General features: G+C 49.3%; 1 protein-coding gene across 7 annotated transcripts in view; it reads right to left on the reverse strand.

Annotated features, from left to right (window-relative positions):
• The window catches only part of TTC7B (tetratricopeptide repeat domain 7B), a 256,147-nt gene that overhangs the window by 206,957 nt on the left and 26,596 nt on the right, over positions 1-22,594 (reverse strand). For all 7 annotated transcript variants that reach the window (XM_045451860.1, XM_045451858.1, XM_045451859.1 and 4 more), the window contains exon 3: positions 19,124-19,292. In XM_045451860.1, coding sequence (XP_045307816.1) covers positions 19,124-19,292 — 169 coding nt within the window. The remainder of the gene's footprint in view (positions 1-19,123; positions 19,293-22,594) is intronic.

The following is a 22,594-nucleotide window of genomic DNA, read 5'->3' on the forward strand; positions in this document are numbered from 1 at the left end:
TACTACCAACAAGCACCTTTCTTGGGGACAATGACGAACCTTATCCTTTTTTAGAAGTATCTGAGAAAGGCAGAAAAGCACTGAGAAGAAGAATCACCCATACTCCCACCACGCAGAGTTATACGCATACACCCTCAACCCCAAGCATTCACGATGCCGTGTAAACTCTGGTCTCGGCTTTAGTTTCTTTCCCAAGAAAAGTAGACAAGGGATCCCCACAGTGCAAAGCGCAAGCCCTGGGCGCCCCAACTCCAGCAAGGAGCGAGGGCTGCCAGTGACCAGATGTGCTGGTCCTTTCTTCACTTCTAGAATTCTCACTGAGCACCACCTGTGGGCAGTGCTCTGCTGAGGGCTGGGCCATGGTCTTCTCCCTCGAGAAGCTCACCTCTAGTGCAATGGGGGAGAAAGACATTCTCAAAACAATGGAAGCAGTGCAGTGACTGAGACAGAATAGGTATCACAGAGAAACTGAGGACAAGCACCTCCGTGGACCTTCGCCTCAGATTCCAGCCCCCAAACTTTCTTTGGTCTCTTTGAGTCTCTGCTTGCTTTCCAAAATGAGAACCGATGAGGAGCCTATTAACACAACCAACATTAAATATGAATATGGGTCAGTGGCAATAAAAGGGCTCTTACACTTCTCACACCATCTAAATATAAACAGGAAGCTTTGACTAGCAACCTGAGATGAGCAGCCACAGAGCATGCAGCCTCCCGCTAGTGGGAGCATGGTTACATCTGGCCGGGAGGAGGCCAGAGATCAGGAGCGGGAAGGCTTCTGATGCAGGAACCTCCCAGGCCCTGGCCTCGGCCATCACTTTTTCTGGGTTTGGCACACTGGCAAAAGCCAGCACTCGGCAAGGCCTTCCCTAGCCCCAACTCTATCACCCTGTTACCTCCACCCATCGACTTTCCTTTTTTTCTTTTTAAAAAATTTTTAAGTTTGTTCATTTATTAGTAACTTATTTGTTTACTTATTAGAGAGAGAGAGAGCACCCAGGCACCCCTACCCATCTACTTTTCTATAAAACTACTTTTTTCCCGGTACCAAAGGGATCTCAAGGCTTCAAAAAATAGTAAGAGGAGGAAGGAAGGAAGGAAGGAAGGAAGGAAGGAAGGAAGGCAGGCAGGCAGGCAACTTCTCAAGGAAAAAAGAAAGGTTCCCCTATCTTCTCTGCTCACTCTGCAGATGAAAAAATCTATGCTCAGAGAGGGCTCCCCATCTGCCCAAGGTCACATAGAGGGTTATCTGCCCAAGGTCACATAGAGGGTATCGGTAGAGCCAGCCCTGAGCCCTGCTCCGATGAGCTAACTACCAGAGCAGGTCCCCGGTAGCTGGAACACGGGCCCCCCACTGGACTGGAGAATTCTTCTGCCAGGGAAGAGACACTGTCAATGGTTACTTGTCTGTGCTGCACACCTCCGGGATACCTAGAAGGTCACGGTCGTTAGCAGATATGCAATTCATAAAGGTCAGGCCTAGACACTGTCACTTCAAGACTGGTACATTAATCTACCAACCACTACTCCAGGAAAATCTTCCTTGGGCTTCTACAGTCCTAATTATAACCGGGGAGGGGAGTTCGGTCGGTGATAAAAAGAAGGCATGTTAACTCCTGCTAAACCTCCACTATCGGCATACATACTGGTACATCCCTTTCCTTCTTAAAGCGATGCACGCACTGAATGTCTCCGGGTACTGGGCACTGCGGACGCCTGCGGGACAACAGCAAAGGCCCGGCCGGGTCTGCACCTGCTAGAGAGGCCCCCTTGCCCCTGGAGGCTGGGCTTCCAGAAACCGGCCTGGAGTTCCTCGGGCGGCTCACGGACTTAATGAAGCCTGGCAAGTTCACCCCTCTCCTCCGACCCCTGACCTCGCGTGGAATCTCAGAACGACCCAAATGTCAGGGCCTGCCCCGCGAGTCCGCTGCCTGCCGCAGGCCCGCGGAGGCGGGCAGGACCAGCGCGGAGACGGGACGCTGAGGCGCTCCCTGCGCATGCGCGGCCCCGGGAGCCCGGCAAGCACGCGGCTCCGGCGCCCCCTGGCGGCGGCGGCCGGCTCGGCTTGGAAGCCCCGGCGCGGCCGCTGGCCGCCGTCCCTGTTGGAGTGGCCCGCGACAGAGCCTTGAGCAGGTGGCCTCGCTCGAGGCCGTCTGTGGAATTCCGGTTCTGGAACGTGCTCACCGAACCACAGAACTCTACTGCTTAAATAAGAACCCCGAGTGCTGTCTGTGCTGTGTTCAGGGAGATGGAAGTTTTCCAGAAGCTCCTGCAAAGTCGGCTTGGCACCAAGGCAAGGCACCCCCAGGACCCCAGCGTGGACTCGGCCTCTTGAGTGAGGCCTGGGCAGTCTCTGGAGGTGACCCGGGGGTCCCTACCCACACAATGCACCAGCCCCAGTCTAGAAGGCAGGGGAAAAAGGGCCAGGGGCTGGAAGGGCCTAGACACTTCACCCACCCTTCACCCCTCCTCTTAAATGGGGACCTTACCAGCTTCTATCTAACAGGGTTGCTGTGAGCATTAAGGGCGCTGAAGGGCAAGGGCTTAGAATGGTATTTAGAAGGAATCATCTTTAATGCTGTAATTACCATTAATAACCTGCTACTAGGATCCCAGAAGCCGGCACACAGTAGGCGCTCGCCGAAGCTGAGGCCCTCTCCCTGGCTAGTGAGGCTGCCGCGTACCCTGTAGGGCAGTTGGGGGCCTCTGCCTCGTTCAAGGCTCAGGGCCCTGGCCAGGGAGGCCCCGCCCGGGCCCCGCCCCAACTTGCCGCCCTTCTTCACCAGTCCCAGCGTGAGGGAGAGGCCGGGGAGCCCAATCCGACACCCTCCTTCTCCACAGAACAGGCTGTGCTCCGCTCCCGCCCCCACAGAGCTCGGAGCTTTCCAAATCTGGATGCTTTTTTCATTCCCGAAGCATCGGGAACATTTGGGGGAAGAAAATGAACACCAGACATGGTTTGGAAATGATGGAAGCCAAGAGATGGGCGGTGGCAGAGGGAGCACGGTCTCAGGCGTCAGGAGTCCTGGTTTTAAAATATTCAACAGGAGTATGAACTAAACGATCTTTTAAAACCTGGCCAGCTTCGTACGATCGTAGGCCCCAAAGAGATCCTAGCAGAAAGCACCCAAATCCCAAGAGTGAAAAATAGAGCAGCTATAGCACAGTGCAGGGGAGAAACCTGCATTAAGGACATCCAAAGAGTCACTGGCTTTCACAGAAAAGGAGCCATGGGAGAGAGGTTTCTAGAGCCCTACAACCTGAAACACAGTCCACAGCCTGGGACGAGCCGACCTGAGGCTGAATGTGGTAGAAGACGAGTTAGAGACACGATTCGTCTGATGTCAGGCCCAAACCAAAATCTATTTTTATCTAGAGTGGAGAGGATTTCAGAATACACTGGAAACACGGCACTTTCGGTTAAGCAACTTGTGTTACTTGGCTAGAGTTCACCTTCAGCGGTGCACCCCAGGGTTGACAGGGGAAAATGTTTAAAGAACCACCCCATCGCCAGTAGCCCTGTGTGGCAAGTACTGTCCCTTGCGTGAATGTGGGGACACAAAACAAGCAGTTGGGACATGACATGCCCTCAGAGGCCACCCCGGAGCAGGCGCTCACATATTTGCTAGCTTAATGAGTTAAATATACAATCTAGTTTGAGAAAGGCAAGTGACAGGTGTGAAGTCATCAAACAAAAACTGAATGCCAAATTGGATGGTACTAACTATAAATAGAGGTAGAAGAGGAAGGAGGGACTGAAGTGGACAACAGAGCTGGAGAGATGGTCACTGACATGTCACCAGGGGTGGACTCCTCACAGGGAAAAGGAGGAGACCCTGGTTGGAGGGAGAAGACAAGTAGAGGTGGGGAATGGGCCTGGCAGGGGTGAGGGCAGGTGGGCAGAACACGGGTGGGACAGACCAGGATATGGGGCTGCCCCAGCAAGACCAGGACAGAGCCTCCAGAATCTGGAAAACTGCTTGGCCCCGCCTAGACCTGCTTTGCTCAGCAGAAGCACTCATCAAGAACCTGAGCTTCAACAGTAAGGGAAAAGCTAACTTGGGGGGGGGGGGCTAACTTGGGGGGGGGGGGCTCCACTCTTCATTACCTCAGTAACTTTCCATAGTTTTTAAACCTCAGACTGACTTGTCCTGACACTCAGGCCACTGTCTACTGACTGCTTTCACCACACTTTAACTTCAGCCTACTTAAGAATATAAATCTGCCACAAATGTACAGTGCTGTGTTTTAGACCCTGTAGACCCCAGGGAAAAGCTCTGTGTCACCTGCCTCCCTCCTCCTCTCCTCCCAGAGCCCTGGTGAGCACTCTGCCTGAAGGAAGAGCTTCTCTGGTACATGCCCAGGGCCCCCAGGGTTCCAGCTTCAGATCTTGCCTTTCCTCACTCTCTGTGTTCCTCCGAGTGAGCTTCAGCCACTGCTGGGTTGTGACCAAATTCTATACACAATCAGCTCCTAAATCCTGACCAACAAACCCGAAGCCTAAAGACCCCTGTGCTGAGCAAAGGCTCCAGAATTAGAGCGGTTCCCTGGACAGCACCCCCTTGCGGTCACAGAGGTTATCACCATGTTCCCCTCCAACCCAGTATCTTCCCCCGCCTCCAAGGGAAGCTGGCTTCTCCTCCTGTAATCCTTAACCTGGTTCAACATCATTCTCTGCCCCGTGAGTGACGCTGAAAATCCCAGTCATCTTGACTCCTCCCTCAACCACCTTCCCACAGCAACTGCCCCCAACACACACGTCTCCGGGGCCTGCTGGAACCCGGGTTTTTGCAGGATCTGTCCGGATCCAGTAGGACAAGAGAATCACTCTAGTTCTTACAGATAAAAGAGATTTAAGGGGATGAAACAGATGAAAAGACAAACAGGATGGTGTGGCATCCAAGAATTCTGAAACGTCAGGAGGCCACTGACATCCCGAGGGCCAGAAAGGACCGAGAGAGGAGATGGAGTTACGAGAGCCCAGAAGCTGGGGCTACTGGGTGGGAGACGCAACCCAGCAGAAGCTCCCCTGTGGGAGCCAAAACCTCAGGGGAAGTCTGTCAGACCCCCACAGCTGGGGCCCCTGCTGTCAAAAGTGCTGCTGGAGGCAGACAGACAGCAAGAGCGAGCGAGTGAGTGAGAGAGAAATACCCTGGCTTCTCTCTCCTCTTGCTCCCCAATTTCCTGCCAATGCTTCCTGCTGGCCAAACCCAGGCAGCAACCAACTGACTAGGGGATCTTGGAAACAGCTGGCAGAAGTCAGGCGCCCTGGGATGTAGAGCAACAAGAGGGAAAGAGCCTGCAGCCAGTTCACCTCCCTGACCGGTCCCCTTCCCTATAATCTTTAATTCCTTCTAATCCATTCTCCGTTCCATGCCAGAAGGATCGTTCTTACTTATAAACTTAAGTTACTCTTGGTTGGCAGTTTCCTGGCAGGGCAAAAGAGGACTCCTCCCCCAGGCTGACTTTGTCAATCGACGGCAAATACAGGAAGTGCTGTTCCCTTGACCACACCGTAGACTGGGTGTACGGTGTACATAACATGGGGGCTGCTGCTGAAGGTATTACTGAACTTACTAGCTAAATATCATTCCTTTCTGACCAGGGTTGTTTGCCACGATCAAGAGGCTCAGGGCTCCAATGAAAAAAGGCCATGTCAAAGGAAGTGGAGAACAAGTAAAGGCTAATTAAAATCTATTAAAACAGGGCACCTGGGGGGCTCAGTCGGGTAAGCATCTGACTTGGGCTCGGGTCACGATCTCACAGTTGGTGAGCTCCAGCCCCACTTTGGGTGAGCAGGAGCCCTGCTTCGGGTGAGCCTCACTTCTCTCTCTGCCCCTCATGGGATTCTCTCTCCATCTCCCTTTCTCTGCCTCTCGCTCACTTGCACCCTCTCTCTCTGAAAAAAAAAATAATAATAAAATAAAATCATAAAAAATACATTTTAAATTTTAAAAATCTTTTAAAACTGTAGAGTAGTAAGAGACGGAATTGAGAAATCAAAAAATTTCCTAGAAAGACAAACTCAAGCTCAGATGGCTTACCGGTGAATTCTACCAAATGCTTAAAAAATTAACACAATACTTGGCAAACTCTTCCAAAGAGCAAAAGAGGAGGAACACTTCAAAACTGACTCTGCAACACCAGTGTTACCTTGATAACCAAAACCAGACAAAGACATCACCAAAAAAACTACACCAATATTCATTCTGAGTATAGAAGTGAAAATACTGGACAAAATATTAGTGCATCAAACCCAGCAACATAGAAAAGAGTGTATATATGCCCTAAGTGGGATTTATCCCAGGAATACAAGGCTGATTAAACATATGAAAATCAATGTAATACGCCACATTAGAAGAATAAAGCACAAAAATTTACATGATCATCTCACTAGAAAAAAGCATTTGACAAAACCTAACATTCTTTCATGATAAAAAATACTCAATGAACAGAAATAAAGGAAAACTTCTTCAATCTGATAAACGCCATCTATGAAAAACCCACAGCTAACATCATATCCAATGATGAAAGACTGTAAGCTTTTCCCCTATCTTAGAAGATCTCCGTTCTGGTTGTTTGTATTAAACATTAGAATAGAGGTTGTAGCCAATGCAATTAAGCAGCAACAACAAAAGGCATCAGAGTGGAAAGGAAGTAGTAAAACTATCCTTTTTACAGGTGACATGATCTTGTCTAGAGAAAACCCTATAGAATCTGTATACACCAAAAAATTACTAGAGCTAAAAAAATCAGTTCAGCAAGGTTATAAGGTAAGAGATCAATATACAAAAAAACACTTGTATTTTATATACACTACCAGTGAACAATCTGAAAATGAAATTAAGAAAACTATTCCAGTTATGATAGCATCAAAAAGAAGAAAATACTTAGGAATAAATTTAAGAAAAGGAATGGAAGTCACACTGAAAATTACAGAACACTTTTACAGTCAAATGTTCTACCACTGAGCTATACCCCCTACAGAACACTTTTGAAGGAAATTAAAGAAGACATTCTGTGTTCATTGACTGGAAGACAATATTAATCAGATGGCAATACTCACCAAATTGATCTATAGGTTCAACAGAATCCTCAAATTCCCAGCAGTATTTTTTTTTCCCCAGTAATTGACCACTTGATCCTAAAATGTATATGTAAATGTAAGGAACCCAGAAAAGCCAAAATCATCTTAAAACAGAACAAAGTTGGAAGACTCACGCTTCCATATCTCAAAACTTAATACAAAGCTACCGTAATAAAGACAGTGTGGTATTGGCGTAAGGACAGAAATATAGACAAATGGTGGACCAGAATTAAGAACCCAGATATAAACCCTTACATTCACGTTCATCGATTTCAACAAAGACATCAGGACAACTCAATGAAAAATAGTCTTCTCAACAAATGCTGTGGTAATAACTGCATATCCACATGCAACAGAATGAAGTTCTCACACCATACATAAAAATTAATTCAAAGTAGATTATAGATCTAAATCTAAGAGTTAAAACTGTAAAACTCTTAGAAGAAAACATAGGAATACATCTTTGTGACCTCAATTAAGTAGTGATTTCTTAGCTACAACACCAAAAACATAAAAGCAACCAAAGGAAAAAAAAAAAAAGTAGAAGAAACACTGAACTTAATCAGAATTTAAATTTTTTAATGTTTATTTTTGAGAGAGAGAAAAAGAGAGAGTGCGCGGAAGAGGGGCAGAGAGAGAGGGAGACACAGAATCCGAAGCAAACTCCAGGCTCCGAGCTGTCAGCACAGAGCCCGACACGGGCTTGAACCCACAAACCGCAAGATCATGACCTGAGCCGAAAGTCAGACGCTTAACCAACTGAGCCACCCAGGCGTCCCAAACTTAATCAAAAATTTAAAACGTTTATGTTTTGGGGGTGCCTTCGTGACATACCACTTCATACCCATTAGGATGGCTATAATCAAAAGGACAGATTATAGAGTCAGCTTCACGGCGGACAAGCTGTAAAGCAACGGGAGCCTCTAGAGTAGTACAGCCGCTTCGGAAAATAGTTGCAGTTCCTTGAAACGTGAAACCCAGAGTAGTCACATGATCCAGTCATTCCATTCCCAAGTGTATACCCAAGACACATGAAACTATACATGCCCCCCAAATTTTATGCACAAATGTTCACAGCAGCATTATTGATGATAGCCCCAAAGTGGAAACAACCTCTTGTCCATCAACTGATGCATGGATTAATAAAATGTGCAAAACGTGACATATCCATACAATGGAATATTATTTGGCCAAAATGTGAACGAAGCACAGATTCATGCTACAACAGGGACAAACCCTGAAAACATGCTAAGAAGCCAGACACAAAACATCACATACTACATGATCCTGTTTGTATAAAATGCCAGAACAGGCAAATGTAGTGGAGACACAAAGTGGTTGACTTCGGCTGGGGGGATGTTAACTAGGCAATGGGAAGTGACACTGGTGATGGGGTGATGAATGCACAACTCTGAATGTACTAAAAACCACTGAACTTTAAAAGGTTGTATTTTATGGTATCTGAATTGTATCTTAATAAATCTGTTTTTTTTTTTAAAAAGTTATATTTGACCATATAAGCTATACAAAGACCATATAAGCTAGACAAAAAAGCTATACAAAGACCATATTTGTAATATAAAAAACTGAAACAATACAGATGTTCCATAGGAAAGTGGCTCAAAAATATCCCATAAGGCACACCACCATGCCGTCATTAAAAACTTTTTTCAAAGATACTTAATGACATGGAAAAATAATTATACATATACATATATACATATAGTGAAAAAATAGACCATAAATAGTATATCTAGCATAATCCTAACTGTATTTAAAATAGCATAGGAGCACCTGGGTGGTTCAGTCACTTGAGCATCGACTCTTGATTTTGACTTGGGTCATGATCCCAGGCACACAGGATTGAACCCCATGTCAGGCTCCACACTGAGCACGGAGCCTGCTTGGGATTCTCTGTCTTTCCCTCTGCCCCTGTCCCCTGCTTGTGGGCTCTCTCTCTCTCAAAATAAAATTTAAAATATTATATAAATATATTTTTATATATTTTATATATTATATATAGTTATAAATATAGATAGAGATATTTAGATATAAAATATCTATATGTAGACACATATAAATTTAAAAATAGATATTTATATTATATATATTATATGTAATATATACGTGTATATATGTATGTGTATATATATATATATTTAGCAGTGGTCAACTAGCTTAGGTGGTAGCATGAGGACTGATTTTACTTTCTGCTTTACATTTTTCTTTATTTTCCAAACAGCCGGCACTCAACACACTCAACCAAAGAATCGAAGTTCATTTTTAGGTCAAAGGGGTTCTATTCAGTGTGGGCCAGAAGGAGAGGCAGCAGGTCCCCTACCCTATGGACAGAAAAGCACAAAGGTACAGCCCTCTGCAGAGCAGTCTGGAAATACTTCTTTTGACCCAGAAACTCCCCTTCTGGAAATCTCTCCCAGGGAAATCATTAAGGACAAGCACAAAGACCAGGCCGAGAGGGTGGCTCGTCACAGCTTTACGTGTAACAGTAAAAAGCTGAAAACAACCTACATGTCCAAAAATAGGGGCTTTTTAGTTAAATATATTATAGCTTGCCCACATAATGAAATGCTGTACAGCTGCTAAAAGTGATTATGATCTGAAGTGGAAAAAGCAGGTCACAAAGCAGTATATGTGGTATAGACTCATTTTTATAAAAAAAAAAAAAAATCACACATGATAATTATAGAGATCTAAAAGTAAATGCACTAAAATGTTAACAGAGGTTGGCTCTGGATAGACCAAGTGATGGATATTTTTATGTTCTTTTGACTGGTCTGTATTTCTGATTTTTATATAATGCACATGTATGTTGTCTGTAACAAGAAGAACAGTAAAATAAAATGATGGGGGAAGGGGCAGGAGGTCAAACACAGGGACAGCCAGAAGTCCCACCTCACTGCCCAAGGAAAGGAGCATGCTAGACAGGACCTTGGTTGGGGAGGGGAGGGTGAGACCATCACAGCCACCCGTCGCCCCCAACTGCAGGTGTATGTCCGACTACACAAATCTCCTTCTGTTGACCTCGGATTTATAGACTTGAAAGCATTTTCCCATTTTGTCTTAATCCAGCCTTCTCAGGACTCTCACCTGAATATTATTATCCCCATTTTGCAGGTAAAACCAGTAGGACTTAGACACTTAAATCAAATGGTTCAAGAATCACAGAACAGAATGAGGGGTTCGCAGGTTATCTGACGCCAGACCCTTGTCGACAACAACCCCACTCTAAATGAGTTTATGCTCCAGCTGAAAGGCAGCTCGATAAAGCAGAGAGAGTAGGGACTCTGGGGTCCACAGGCCTTGAGGTGAATCCCACTTCACCTCCGAAATTCAGCCTCTCAACTGCTCACAGGGAATGATAATCCCTGAGCACAGGACTGCTGCCAGAATGGGGTGCAGTCACACAGGTAAATCAGCAAACATCACGCCTGCCTCTGGGCAGGGCTCGATAAATGCTAACCCACCGGGAACCCCCACCTCTCAGGGCAGCCAAGCCCTGAGGTAGCTCCTGCTGGTAGAAAGACTTCTAGATATGGTCCTAACATTGGACTCGGTGAAGTTTCCACTGCCCCGCTCTGGCCCCATCCCCGAGGACAGAACAGAGAAGTCTTTCTTCCCCCAAGGGCCCTCCACCCCTGGAGACTGTTCTTTTCCAAAAAGCCCCATTCCTTCAGCGCTTACCCACCTGATATGGTCTGGTTGGAAGGCCCCTCCAGTCCAGTCCACAGAGACTCTGTCACAGAGCAGCCATGTGGCTCCTCTCATGTTCCTTCTACCCTGCAAGGACCGCTGCCAGGGAGAAAAGGGTGTTCAGGGCCCTGGGCCTCTTTGACGAGAGGACTCCTATTCAGAAGAGCCACACTATGGACTTCTATCACAGAAGTCTGATTCTCCCGGTGGGACCACCCCTCCTCATCACGGCCTTCATGCGAGGCCTAAGCCAGTCCCTGGGCACGATTCTGGCCCCTGTAACTACATCAAGGATGGGAATGTGATCCACCAGGGCCAAGGAGACACAGTGAGAATGTGGCCGAGGTTTCTGAGACTTACACCTAACAGAATCAAGAATCTGGAGCCGCCCCAGCCGCCTGGAGCCTGGAATGGGAACCAACACAGAGGACGGTAAGCTGAGAAATGGAGAGAAAGCACCTATCTCTGAGGCCTGAATGCGGCTGCCGCTGAGGTTGGCCTGGGTTGGGTTTTCTTTCACAGACAACTGAAAGTTGTCTTTCAGAAGACACAGATCTTAGCAGAACTTCAAAATGAGCCTCCAGCTTGGCTCGGGGCCTCACCTCCCCTTACACTGCTTCCCCTCTGCGTGTCCCTGGGGGCAGGGGCTTGGCCCCACCTCCCGAAAGCCTTGTGGGGTGGAGTTTGAGTTGCTGACTAGGATTTGCACTGCCGCCTCCCATCCTCTCTGTGAACAAAACACATTCGTTTACCCCTCGGGCGGGGTAGAGCAGAGGACAGGGACCCTCTGCCACCGGTCTGCCCCCTCCCTACTCCCATGTCCCCGGTGACCATCACGTCTCTTCGGTGACACTCTCTCCCACCAAGTACACGAATGGCCTCACCCCAAGCCCTGGTCACCGCCCCTGTGCCTGAGGCCGAGCAAAGGGCTCAGAAGACTTCAGCCCCCTCCGGCCTGAAGAGGGCAGGGGGCCCCCTACGTGAGTGTGACCGCGGACGCCTTCGGCACTGGCAGGGCATGGCCAGCCTGCAGCCAACCCACCACACCCGGGCTGCCCCGGGACCAGCAAACTAACATCTCCGAGGATGGAGCCTGCAGCATCCTGAAAGCTGAAAGCCCCCAGTGAACATGTTTCCACTTTCCTGGGGGAAGCTGGGGCTGCTCCTGGGAGCCAATATTCCACGATGGGAAAATACGCTTCGAAGCAGAAAAGTAAACCACCGTGTAGGAAACGAATGCCTCAAGTCACCTGGTCGAGGGTCTGGCCTCGCCTTGACATACAGTGCTGTTAGAATCAGCCCCTAGGGAGAAGAGCCGATATGCCTTCGTTCTGTATCTTTTACATTCCACAGAGGCAACCCCTGCTTAACACGGCAGCTTTTTGGGGGGTATGACGGTCCTCAAGCCATAACCACCCACCGTCTGAAGAATTTCCAACTCAACTTGTTCCAAGCCTTTTTCCATGCCACCCAGATGCCCAGGACTGAGCCAAGTGTGGAGAAGTCACACCCGAGCAACACTTGATAAAAAGCCCCTCATCGATGGACTGCATCCGTTATGCTGACTTATCTAAATTTTGCTCTGGTAGGAGGCCCACAGGAGACAGTGGGCAATCCCCAGGTGCCTCTTCCGAAAACATTCGTAGAGAATGTTTAAGTCTCTTGGCCTAACAACTGCTTATGCTGAGCTGAAGTCTGCGGGTGTGTGAAGACACTGGGTTTCAAGCTGGGGAGAACAGGGCTGGGATCCAAACCTTTTGGAGACGGGTTCTCTATTTACAGACTAGGGCTTATCAGTTGCGGAAGACAGGTGGTGCTTCTGGAAAGCCTCTCTTGAGAGCTCCCTTGCCCCTTCGTACTGCCCACTGCAGAAAGCAGGTGTCTTCGTTCCTTCCCTGACACTGACCCCTGAGATGGAGACACTCAGAATGCACACGGACAGTCAAAAGAGAACCCTAGGGCCAGCTTTACTGGAGGCAGGCAAAAGAGGATGTAACATTTTCCAAGGGGAAGTCATTATAAGATTCTCGTGCTATTCATCACACCTGCGCTTCTGGGAAGACCAAGGGGTCCACGAGCTCTGCAGATTCTAGAGGAGGGGAGGTCTTTAGGGATCAGCCTCCGACCTTCGACCTCCGGTCAGGAAGGGGTGTCCAATCAGAAGAGACAAGCCCTCCTCCTGGGAGCCGAACCAAGAGATGGTTTCTCCTCAGCTATCTCTCCTCTCATCAGCCAACGTATTTAGCACGTTCCTTACAAAGACAGCTGTCAGATGACTGTGTGAATTGTTCGTGCCTCTTACAGGAACACTACTTGAATCAACTGATCCATTCCAAGGTGAATGGTCCTTTGTGATAAAACCATGAATGTGGGCCCAATTCCAAAGACCTCTAACCCTCTGGGTCAGCCTTGGGCAAGACTGGTGAGGGGCAAATAGACTAGTCTTGGGCCCCACCCTCGAGCAATCCCCTTAGGGTAACCTCTCCATCTGCCCCTGGTCACTGGGTACTGCCCTCTTCCAACACCATCAACACCTTTTCCTCTTTATGGGGCACTCCAGGCCTCAGATCTTTGGCTGGATCTGCCCCTAGAGATTTCCCTCTAAATATACTGTTCCCAGGTCCCACTCCTGGGCCCAAACCCTCTGCCAGACAAGGCAGATATACTAAGGCAACGATTCCCTCTCTCCATAGCTGGATGTTACCTGGGGCTTCTGGAGAGGTCTATCCATCTGAGGTCACACCCAAGAACAAAAATAGCTAAACTTTGTTGCTCTGCCAAGTGCTGTGCTAAAAGCTTTACAGGTATTCACTCTTTCCCTACGATAACCCTACAATGCAGATACTATTATTATCTCTATTTTATAGAGGAAAAAAACGGAGCCCCAGTGACGTGAAAGCAACTTGCCAAAGATCTTATAGCTGATAAGAGACAAAGCTGGAGATCAGATCTGGGCAGTCGGGCTTCAAAAGCCCCAGGCTCTTAACCAATGCATCAGAGGAACAATTTGAAACCAGGAGCAAAGGAGGAAGAGAGAATGTGGCTCCAGAGAGCTCCCCCACAGCGTGCCACCTTCTCTACCTGGGCACAGAGGCCGTGCAGCCTGACGGGCAGGTTTCCTACCTCATCCTGGCCCTCCCTCCTGTTTACTGGGTGTCATCAGGCAAGTCCCTGAGCCACTCTGGCACAGTCTCCCCCACTGGAACACAGAACATTTGTATGAGGGCCCCGTTTGCCCTTTGCAATCAATCCTTCTCTGCCTGATACCACGCAATCTAGAAAGGAAGTGTAATACCACGCCACTGTCTCCGGGTCCATGATGTCCCTCCTCTTGGGCACCAAAGCCTCAGTCTTGCACGTCCCCTTCCATTCACCCAAGAGCAGGCTACTTCTTTCGGCCACTTCCAGCTGGGTGAGAGACCACACTCTACGGGACATGTCTAATCAGAGGCTGACATGTGCCCCTGGTCTTGTTTTTCCCAGGTGACTATGGTCCTATAGCAACGTCTCACCAATGGACTGTCAGCAGAAGCGAGGCGTGCTCCTTGTGCTCACCCAGACATCTCTCTCTCTTCCCCTTTGCAGGAGCTGCAACACATCAGCAAGCCGGCTTCAATCACTGAGATGAGGACGACACCCTAGTGCCTGGGGAGAAACGGTAACCTCAGGGAACACAGCTGCCCCACCGGCTGTGACCAGTTGGAATATTACAGGACTTCTCTCACATGGGAGCCAGTGCATGTTTGGTCCCTGTAGGATGAAAGGGTACGTGCCAAGGCTGTCTATAAAGTCCACATCCAGGAAAGCAAGCCACTTCTAGCTTACACGGTCCCATCTGCAGAAAGTCACCCCGTGTCCAGCAGATCTAAGTCCCAAAATAGACAGTGGCCATGTGTCCACTGTTCCCAAGCCTTCCCGTTTGGGAAAGAAACATCTGTGGCCATTTGGTGTCCTGGAGATTTCAACTGAAACCTCAATCTGTATCCCAGAACAAAGATGTCTACTCGCTGGATTAAACCAATGCTACCAGAAGCTAAAGTGTTTCTCAATTCCCTCTATTCCCACCCTCTATTTGTCTGCTTCGGTTTAAGAAATGAAGGAAGGAGTTAAGGGGATGAGGGGGAAGCGAGATCCACTTAGGAACTCTCGGATCATGGAAGTGAACTGAAACGTACAACCTTTTGGAAAGAGATCCATGTCCGGCTCTGTCATGGTGTGATGCCAGCATATGCTCTCATAGGTACTTCCCATGATTGCAAGGATATGACCCTGAATCACTAAAATATGCCCAATATGTTGCCTACAAACAAAACGCATCTCACTGTGACCGGCTATGAGCCAAGGCACCGGGAATCACCTGAGCTACACGACGGGCATCTCAGCAAAAATCCAAGCAAGGGAACTTTTATAAATTTCACTCAATAACTGAGCACCAATCATGTGCCAAATACCGTGGTAAGTGCTGAGGCTCACAAACAAACAAAGAGCTCTTCCTTCAGAGGAACTCGTGGACTGGTGGGGGTGTCTGATAATAGGACAGCTAACACTAGTATGATTTTCAGGCAGTATGCTAATCTACCACACAAAGACAGCAGTGAACCTGATTAACTCTGAACGTGTGCGTCCCAGGAGGGGTCAGAGAAGATGGGAGGTGTGAGCTTGAGGCACAAACTCTACAGGTAAAACTCTAGGCAAGGAGAAGGAATTAAGGTGGAGGAACAAGGAAGGTGAGTCTGCAAAGAGGGGTGTATATACAAATCACGGGTATTCTCCAGCGATCTGAATGTCTTCTACATGAGGAGACCTTACCTGGCCCAAGCATCCTCTGACCCCCATGCCAGTAGAGCAGCATGATTAAGAACATGGGCTCTGAGGTCACGATCTCGCAGTCCGTGAGTTCGAGCCCCGCGTCAGGCTCTGGGCTGATGGCTCAGAGCCTGGAGCCTGTTTCCGATTCTGTGTCTCCCTCTCTCTCTGCCCCTCCCCCGTTTATGCTCTGTCTCTCTCTGTCCCAAAAATAAATAAACGTTGGAAAAAAAAAAAGAACATGGGCTCTGGAGCTGCACACGCTTCAGACTGAGTCCCCCTTCTGCCGCTCAGTAGGAGAGCATGGGCTCCAGCACCGGTCTCTGCGTTCAAGTCTTAGCTCAGCCACTTCCTGGCTTTGGGACCCTGAGCAGCTTACCTAACCTCCCTGTGCCTCAGTTTTCTCATCTGTAAAATGGAAAGAATAACAGAGCCTACCTCATAGGGTGGTTGTGAAGACTGGCTGATACCCAAATGAGGGGCCCAGAGCCTGGCACAAGTAGGCATCGGTAACATTCCAGTAACCTCGCCCAGTCTCACTTCCTTGGTCTGTAAATTAGAGGTTTGCAGGATTTAAGAGACACTAAAGCCCTAACTGATAACTGAATGATGTTGGCTTCTGATTCCCAATAAGCCAAGGCTAACATCAGCCCGTCAGGGGAAGCACTCCCAGCAATGGCTGGAGAAGCAGATGTGGAAGTTCATGGACATTTCCAGGCTCTGGCTGGCAGCCCGGCTCAAGTCAGGCCTCCGGAAGCCATGGACCAGTTTAGGTGACCTGTGAAAGGCCAATTCCTCCCACCTCCAGCAGCACGCAGGTGGCACAGGGGAGGGGTGTCCCAGGGGCTGCTGTGCTCAGCTCCAGCCAGGGCCTGCCTGGGGGCAGTGAGGGGACCGCTCTTTCCTTCTTCCCAACAGAGCTGGAATTAACTGGATGGTCCCAATCTGGAAATGTCAGCAGCTAATTCAAAAGCACGGGAAACACGGAGCTGACCACACCAACCCCGTCTCCAGGGCCTGCAGGTTAGCGGTTCGCACGGAGCGGTAAGTCCTCCGTATATTTTGCATTCATCGAACATTTGTCCGCAATCTCTCCTAAAAACTTCTCAAGGACCTTGATGGAGAAAGAAGAACCAAAGAGTATTGCTACACAGAGTTAAGACCAAGAGCCTCTTGAACTCCTCAGAGAAACTGGCCTGTCTTTGGGCATCTCCATGAACTAAAGGGGCAACTTTTCTGCCACTCATGGTCACTTCTTGTGGTCCCTCCATTAAACACTTAGCTTGTAAGCCAAGAGTTGTATCATGTTCATTATGTGCCAGGCACTGTTTTAAGCATTTTCTATATACTATCTCATGTAATCCTCATGACAACCCAAGGAGAGCTTGACAGATGGGGAAACTGAGGTACAGAGCCATTAAGAATTTGCACAAGGGCACAGAGCCAGTACATGATGGAGGTAGGCACTGGACCCAGAAAGATGGCTAAGCACTAGTGGTCCACGCTGCCTCTCACGTGGCCGACGCAGGTTCTCAGGGCTGGGGGCCTCCACTGGAAAAAGTGACCCTTCCCTCTCCCATACACGTGTGACACTGAATGTGCCCATGGAAGTCAGAAGCTAGCCAGGGCCCGGTCTCCCGTGAGCCAAGCAGCGTGTCTCAAGAGCCAAGTGCCTCAGGGTGCCTGGGTGGCTCCGTCGGTTAAGTGACCGATTTCAGTTCAGGTCATGATCTCAGGGTTCATGGGTCTAAAGCTCACATCAGGCTCTGTGCTGACAGCTCAAAGCCTGGAGCCTGCTTGGGATTCTGTGTCTCCGTCTCTCCTCTGCCGCGTGCACGTGCTCTCTCTCTCTCTCTCTCTCTCTCTCTCTCTCACACACACACACACACACACATACACACACACAAATAAATAAACATTAAAAAAATTTTTTTTAAAAAAAGAGCCAAGTACCTCAGCACCATGGCTAGGGGCCCACTGCTCACCACATGTCACCCAGGGCAACGCAGGGACCAAGTCTTCTGTCCTCCTTGCCCACCTGCAGCCACGAGACTCTGCTGGCAGTGCCACCTGCAGATGGTCTGCCCCATCAGCCTGTCTTGGAGCCAATGCGAGGACCTGAGCTGTTGCTGCGAAGCAGGCCTCAAAGCCATCCCCCACCCCCAGCTAGCAAACACCCCTAGCTAAATCCACCAGCCCCCAGGTGACTGGAAACTGCCAGAGGAAGCTTTGCTCTCACTGGAGAATATCGTTCCTGGCCCCAAATCACACACGAGCCCCATAAGCCTAAGCCACGTGAGGTGATGTGAGGTGACGGAGTGGGCACCACGAAGAAGCAGGCGGCAAACCACCAGAACACCCTGGCCAGACAGACGGCATCCTTTCCCAGCCCGCACGGATGTAGAGAAGATTAAGTAGATGAACCTGGCAGCACTCGAGGCTCCCCAGGGAACTGGGTGACTATGTCACCCCTGTCACAAAGCTCATAAGTGTGCCTCGGGCCAGGTCTTTGTTCAATATCGCATAGGACAGCCAGTCACACAGCCAGCAGCACACAGATGACCGGCTGGCCGCCGTTCTGGTGGCCCCTGTGCCCAGCCACAGTCCATCACATGCACGGTTTGGAGTAGGTGGCAGGAGGGAGAGGAGCAGCTTCAAATGGTCCCTTTCCTCCCAAGGCCTTTGGAATTCAAAGTGTCCCTCCTCCTCCAGGAAGCCTTCCTGGCCCTGCGGGTCTGTGCGACCTCTGTTGTCTCCAAAAAGCTGTTAGCTGTGCCCGACTTTTACCATTTGCTCCTTGTTTGGCGCTGATCTTTTAAAATGTTATTTAATAAGCATTTCATAGGCCAGGTACTGTGGTGCTCTGCATACATTATTTGACTGAATCCTTAGAATACATCTGTGAAGCGAATATGATCATACCCATTTCACAGATGAGGAAGTAGCAGCTTGGAAAGGTCAAATAATGTACGTGTCCTGCCTCTGGCATTTTTCCCTCTCTGAGACTGCATTCTCACACATTTGGTTACAAACTCCTTCCTGGCAACTGGGGTGATTTATACTTGCTTCTACCCCCACAGCCCCCAGGCACACAGCTAAACACTGGACGACTGACTGTGCCAGGGATGGCCATCCGCAGGGACCGATCAGTCTTAATTAGCCCAGAGGCGGCATCAATGAATACGACTGGTCAGCCACATGGCCACGTGGCCCTATGACAAGACTCCCTGCATGTGCTGTGCAGGATCCCCATTACCCCATAAACCCCTGCTTTCCTTGCAGATTAGTTATCAGCACCCTTTCCGTGTTCGGCCTTTCCTTGTTTTGGTGAGAACTGCAGACCGGAGGCTCTGAGGAAGCAGAGTGTGGCTAGGCCTGAACTACGCAATGCACGTGGTGGGCTCCACCCCGAGGCCTTGCTGGGGACTGCCAGTCCAGGGCACGGGTTGGCCTGCAGGCTCCACGCAGGGCAGTGTGGCCCCGGGGGACGGCCTCCAGGGAGGGAAGGCGCGGGCTCACCTTTGGTAGCGTAGGCTTCCGCAATCAGGCGCAGCCTGTAAGGAGGGACGGCGGTCAGCGGCAGATCATCGAGGCCCCCCCGGGCATAGATGTTGAGAGCCTCCTTATAATCTCCTTCCACGTAATTCAACTTGGCCATGATCAGACTGGATTCTTGTAGGAACTCTGACTAGAAGGAAAAGGAGAGAGAGAAACGTTTTCCGACGATGCTCTGAGTCACGCTCCCTCGGGGGCCCTCCACCTGCTGCTGCAAAGCCTTGAGGCTCTCTACACAGAACCCACACTTGAACGTGCACAGCACGACGGCCCCGAAGTGGAAACAACCCAAATGCCCATCGACTGAGGAACGGATAAGGAAAATGTGGGCTAGCCTCGCGGTGGAATAATCCTCAGCCAGAGTGAGAAATGAAGTACTGGCCCACGCCACAACACAGATGAACCTCAGAAACCTTACGGCAAGTGAAAAAGCCAATCACAAATGGCTACATATTTAATGCTTCCATTTATATGAAATGGCCTGAATGGTCAAACCTATAGAGGCAGGAGGTAGATTACTGTTTGCCTGGGGCCGGTGGGTGGGAGGATGGCAGGTGACTGCTAATGGGTAGGGGTTTACTTTGGGGGGTGTTGAAAATGTTCTAAACTGAGGGTAATGACTGCACGAGTCTCTGAATATACAAAAAAACCCCCACTGAATCGGACATTTTAAATGGGAGAATTATATGGCACATGAATTACATTTCAATAAAGCTGCTGTAAAACAAAACAAAACAGAACAGAATAGAACACTGAGGCTCCCCCCCCCCGGCCCCTGTGCTTGGCTATGCTGGGCCCAGAATGGAAGGGACACTTTATGAACAAAAACATACAAGCACCTGTCTCAAAAAAGGACATCCGGGTAGGTCCTGCCCATTGCACAGGGGGTATGCCACAAGACCGTAACCCAAAGGACCCCAGGAGAGAGGCTTTCTAAATTGGTGCAGGGCACCTGGGTGACTCAGTTGGTTAAGCATCTGACTCTTGATTTTGGCTCAGGTGATGATCCCACAGTTCATGGGATCAAGCCCTATGTCAGGCTCTGTGCTGACAACGCGGGGCCTGCTTACGATTCTCTCTCTGTCTCTCTGCCCCTACCCCCGTGCATGTGCATGCGTTCTCTCTCTCTCTCTCTCTCTCTCCCTCTCTCTCTCTCTCCACCCCCCCCAAAATAAATAAATAAACATTTTAAAATAATAAACAAATTAGTGCAAAACCCAGGACTTTTCTTTCCAGGGGCAAACTTCTCCCACTGAGCCATTCTTCTTGTCAAGGTGACTGAGCCCTCGTCCCCTCCACAGAGGCTGCAAACTCTAACAGTCATCTGATGGGTCCTCGTTCCTCTCCAGGCAGGAGCACTTGGCTCCGCCAGTCCACACCCACCTCACCCCCGCCCTTCTTCCAGGCCACCACTCCTCAGTAGGAAAAGAAGAGACGACCCAGCCACCTATAGAAGGAAGCAGATTTATACCCTGGCGCAGGCCTTCTCCCTGGAACCCAAGCTACGCGAGGCTAGCTTCGCCAGCATACAGGAGCTCTCCAGGAAGCTGCACTGTCCCGCAGCCTGCAGCTGGGAGGGGGTGGGCAATGCACAGGTCACCTGCCAGAGCATGGCAAAGCGGCTGTCCGCCAGGATCGTCAGCTTCCACGTATTTCTTTCTTTTTACTTCGAGTACAGTTGGCACACGATGTTACATTAGTTTCCGGTGTATAACATGGTGATTGGACAACTCCGTAAGCTAGGCTGTGCTCACCACAAGTGTAACTACCGTCTGTCACCAGAGGATGCTCTTAGGATACCATTAATGTGTTCCCTAGGCTGTGCCTTTTACCCCCATGACTTCTTCAGTCCAAAACTGGCAGCTTGTATCTCCCGCTCCCCTTCACCCAATTTTACCCACCTCTCCCTCCCCTTCCCTCTGGCACCCATCAGTTTGTTCTCAGTATTTATGAGTCTGTTTCTACTTTTTGTTTATCTGTTTACTCATTTGTTGTTTTTTAGATTCCACATATAAGTGAAATCATAACGTTATTTCTCGAAAGGGAACAGGGGCAACAGGCAGCACTGGAGAGATGGCAAAATGGGCACAGGAAGTGAAGGGAACAAAGGGGTTTCTTTTTCATTTAAGTTCACTATTATTCTTTTTTAAGTAGGCTCCACGCCCAATGTGGGGCTTGAACCCACAATCCTGAGATCAAGAGTGTCATGCTCTAGGGGCGCCTGGGTGGCTCCGTCGGTGGAGCGTCCGACTTCGGCTCAGGTCATGATCTCACGGTCTGTGAGTTCGAGCCCCGAGTCAGGCTCCGTGCTGACAGCTCGGAGCCTGGAGCCTGCTTCGGATTCTGCGTCTCCCTCTCGCTCTGACCCTCCCCTATTCATGCTCTGTATCTCTCTGTCTCAAAAATAAACGTTAAAAAAAATTAAAAAAAAAAAAAAGGGAACAAAAGAGTTTTAAGTGGGGGCAGTCGGGGGGGGGGGGGTGGGCACCAATGCAAGAAATTAGAATTACATCTGCAAACACAGAAATCAAAGCAGACTTAAGAGAAAAAGAGCGATGACAAAAGCACCCACCGCTGGGTTCTCCACCCAGAGGAAAGGCTTCCTGGCCGACTAGGCTGTGTCTTCCTTCCTACCTCAAGCCCTCCGGCACCGAGACCACTGGCTTAAAAGCAAGGGGGAGGGGCGGCGGAAGCTGGTGTCTAAGAGGCTTAGCGCTTCATCCTGGGACAATGAAAAGGTTCTGGAAATGGCCGGTGGAGATGGTTGCACAATGTTGTGAATGCACTCCACGCCACTGAAACTGTATACTTAAAAATGGCTATAACGCTAAATTTTGTGTTATGTATTTTTTACCAACAGAAAAAGATTTTTAATATTCAGCTTGAAAAAAGTGTAAGTTTTTTTTTTTTTTTTTTTTCGAAAAGAAAAGTAGACTACAAGGCCAGATGGAAAAGATGTAGGAGCCTGAAGAGAATTACAAGCGGAAAGGCACAGTTTGGATGCAGGGAACAGCCTTGCTGGGTGAGTCCAATCGACCGCAGGCAGATGGAGAGCACCTCCCCCACAGTGTTCGGGCGTGGCCTTGCCCTTGATAAACACAGTTCTCTTGACTTGAATCAGAAGCAGGGCTCCTGACTCCCAGGTCAGGCTCTTTCCGCCACGCCACATCGCCTCCTTGCTCTGGTCCTTCCTGCCTCAGTCCACGTGTGTTTTGTGGGTACCTTGTCTGCACTGGGCTTTAGCAAGCTCCCAACCAGGAGACAAACCGACATAAGGTCAAGAAGAGAGGAAGTTTCCCGTACAAAAGTTGTGTGACTCTGGAACACTCTGTATAGGGTAGAGGAAGCTACAAAATGGTAGGAGAACATTCCTCCAGGTAGAACCAGTAAAACAGCAACAAATGACAGGTCCCTGGTGCTGTGTGGCTGTGAAAG

This window comes from Leopardus geoffroyi, chromosome B3 (genome assembly GCF_018350155.1).
Source record: "Leopardus geoffroyi isolate Oge1 chromosome B3, O.geoffroyi_Oge1_pat1.0, whole genome shotgun sequence".
Classification (NCBI taxonomy): Eukaryota; Metazoa; Chordata; class Mammalia; order Carnivora; family Felidae; genus Leopardus; species Leopardus geoffroyi.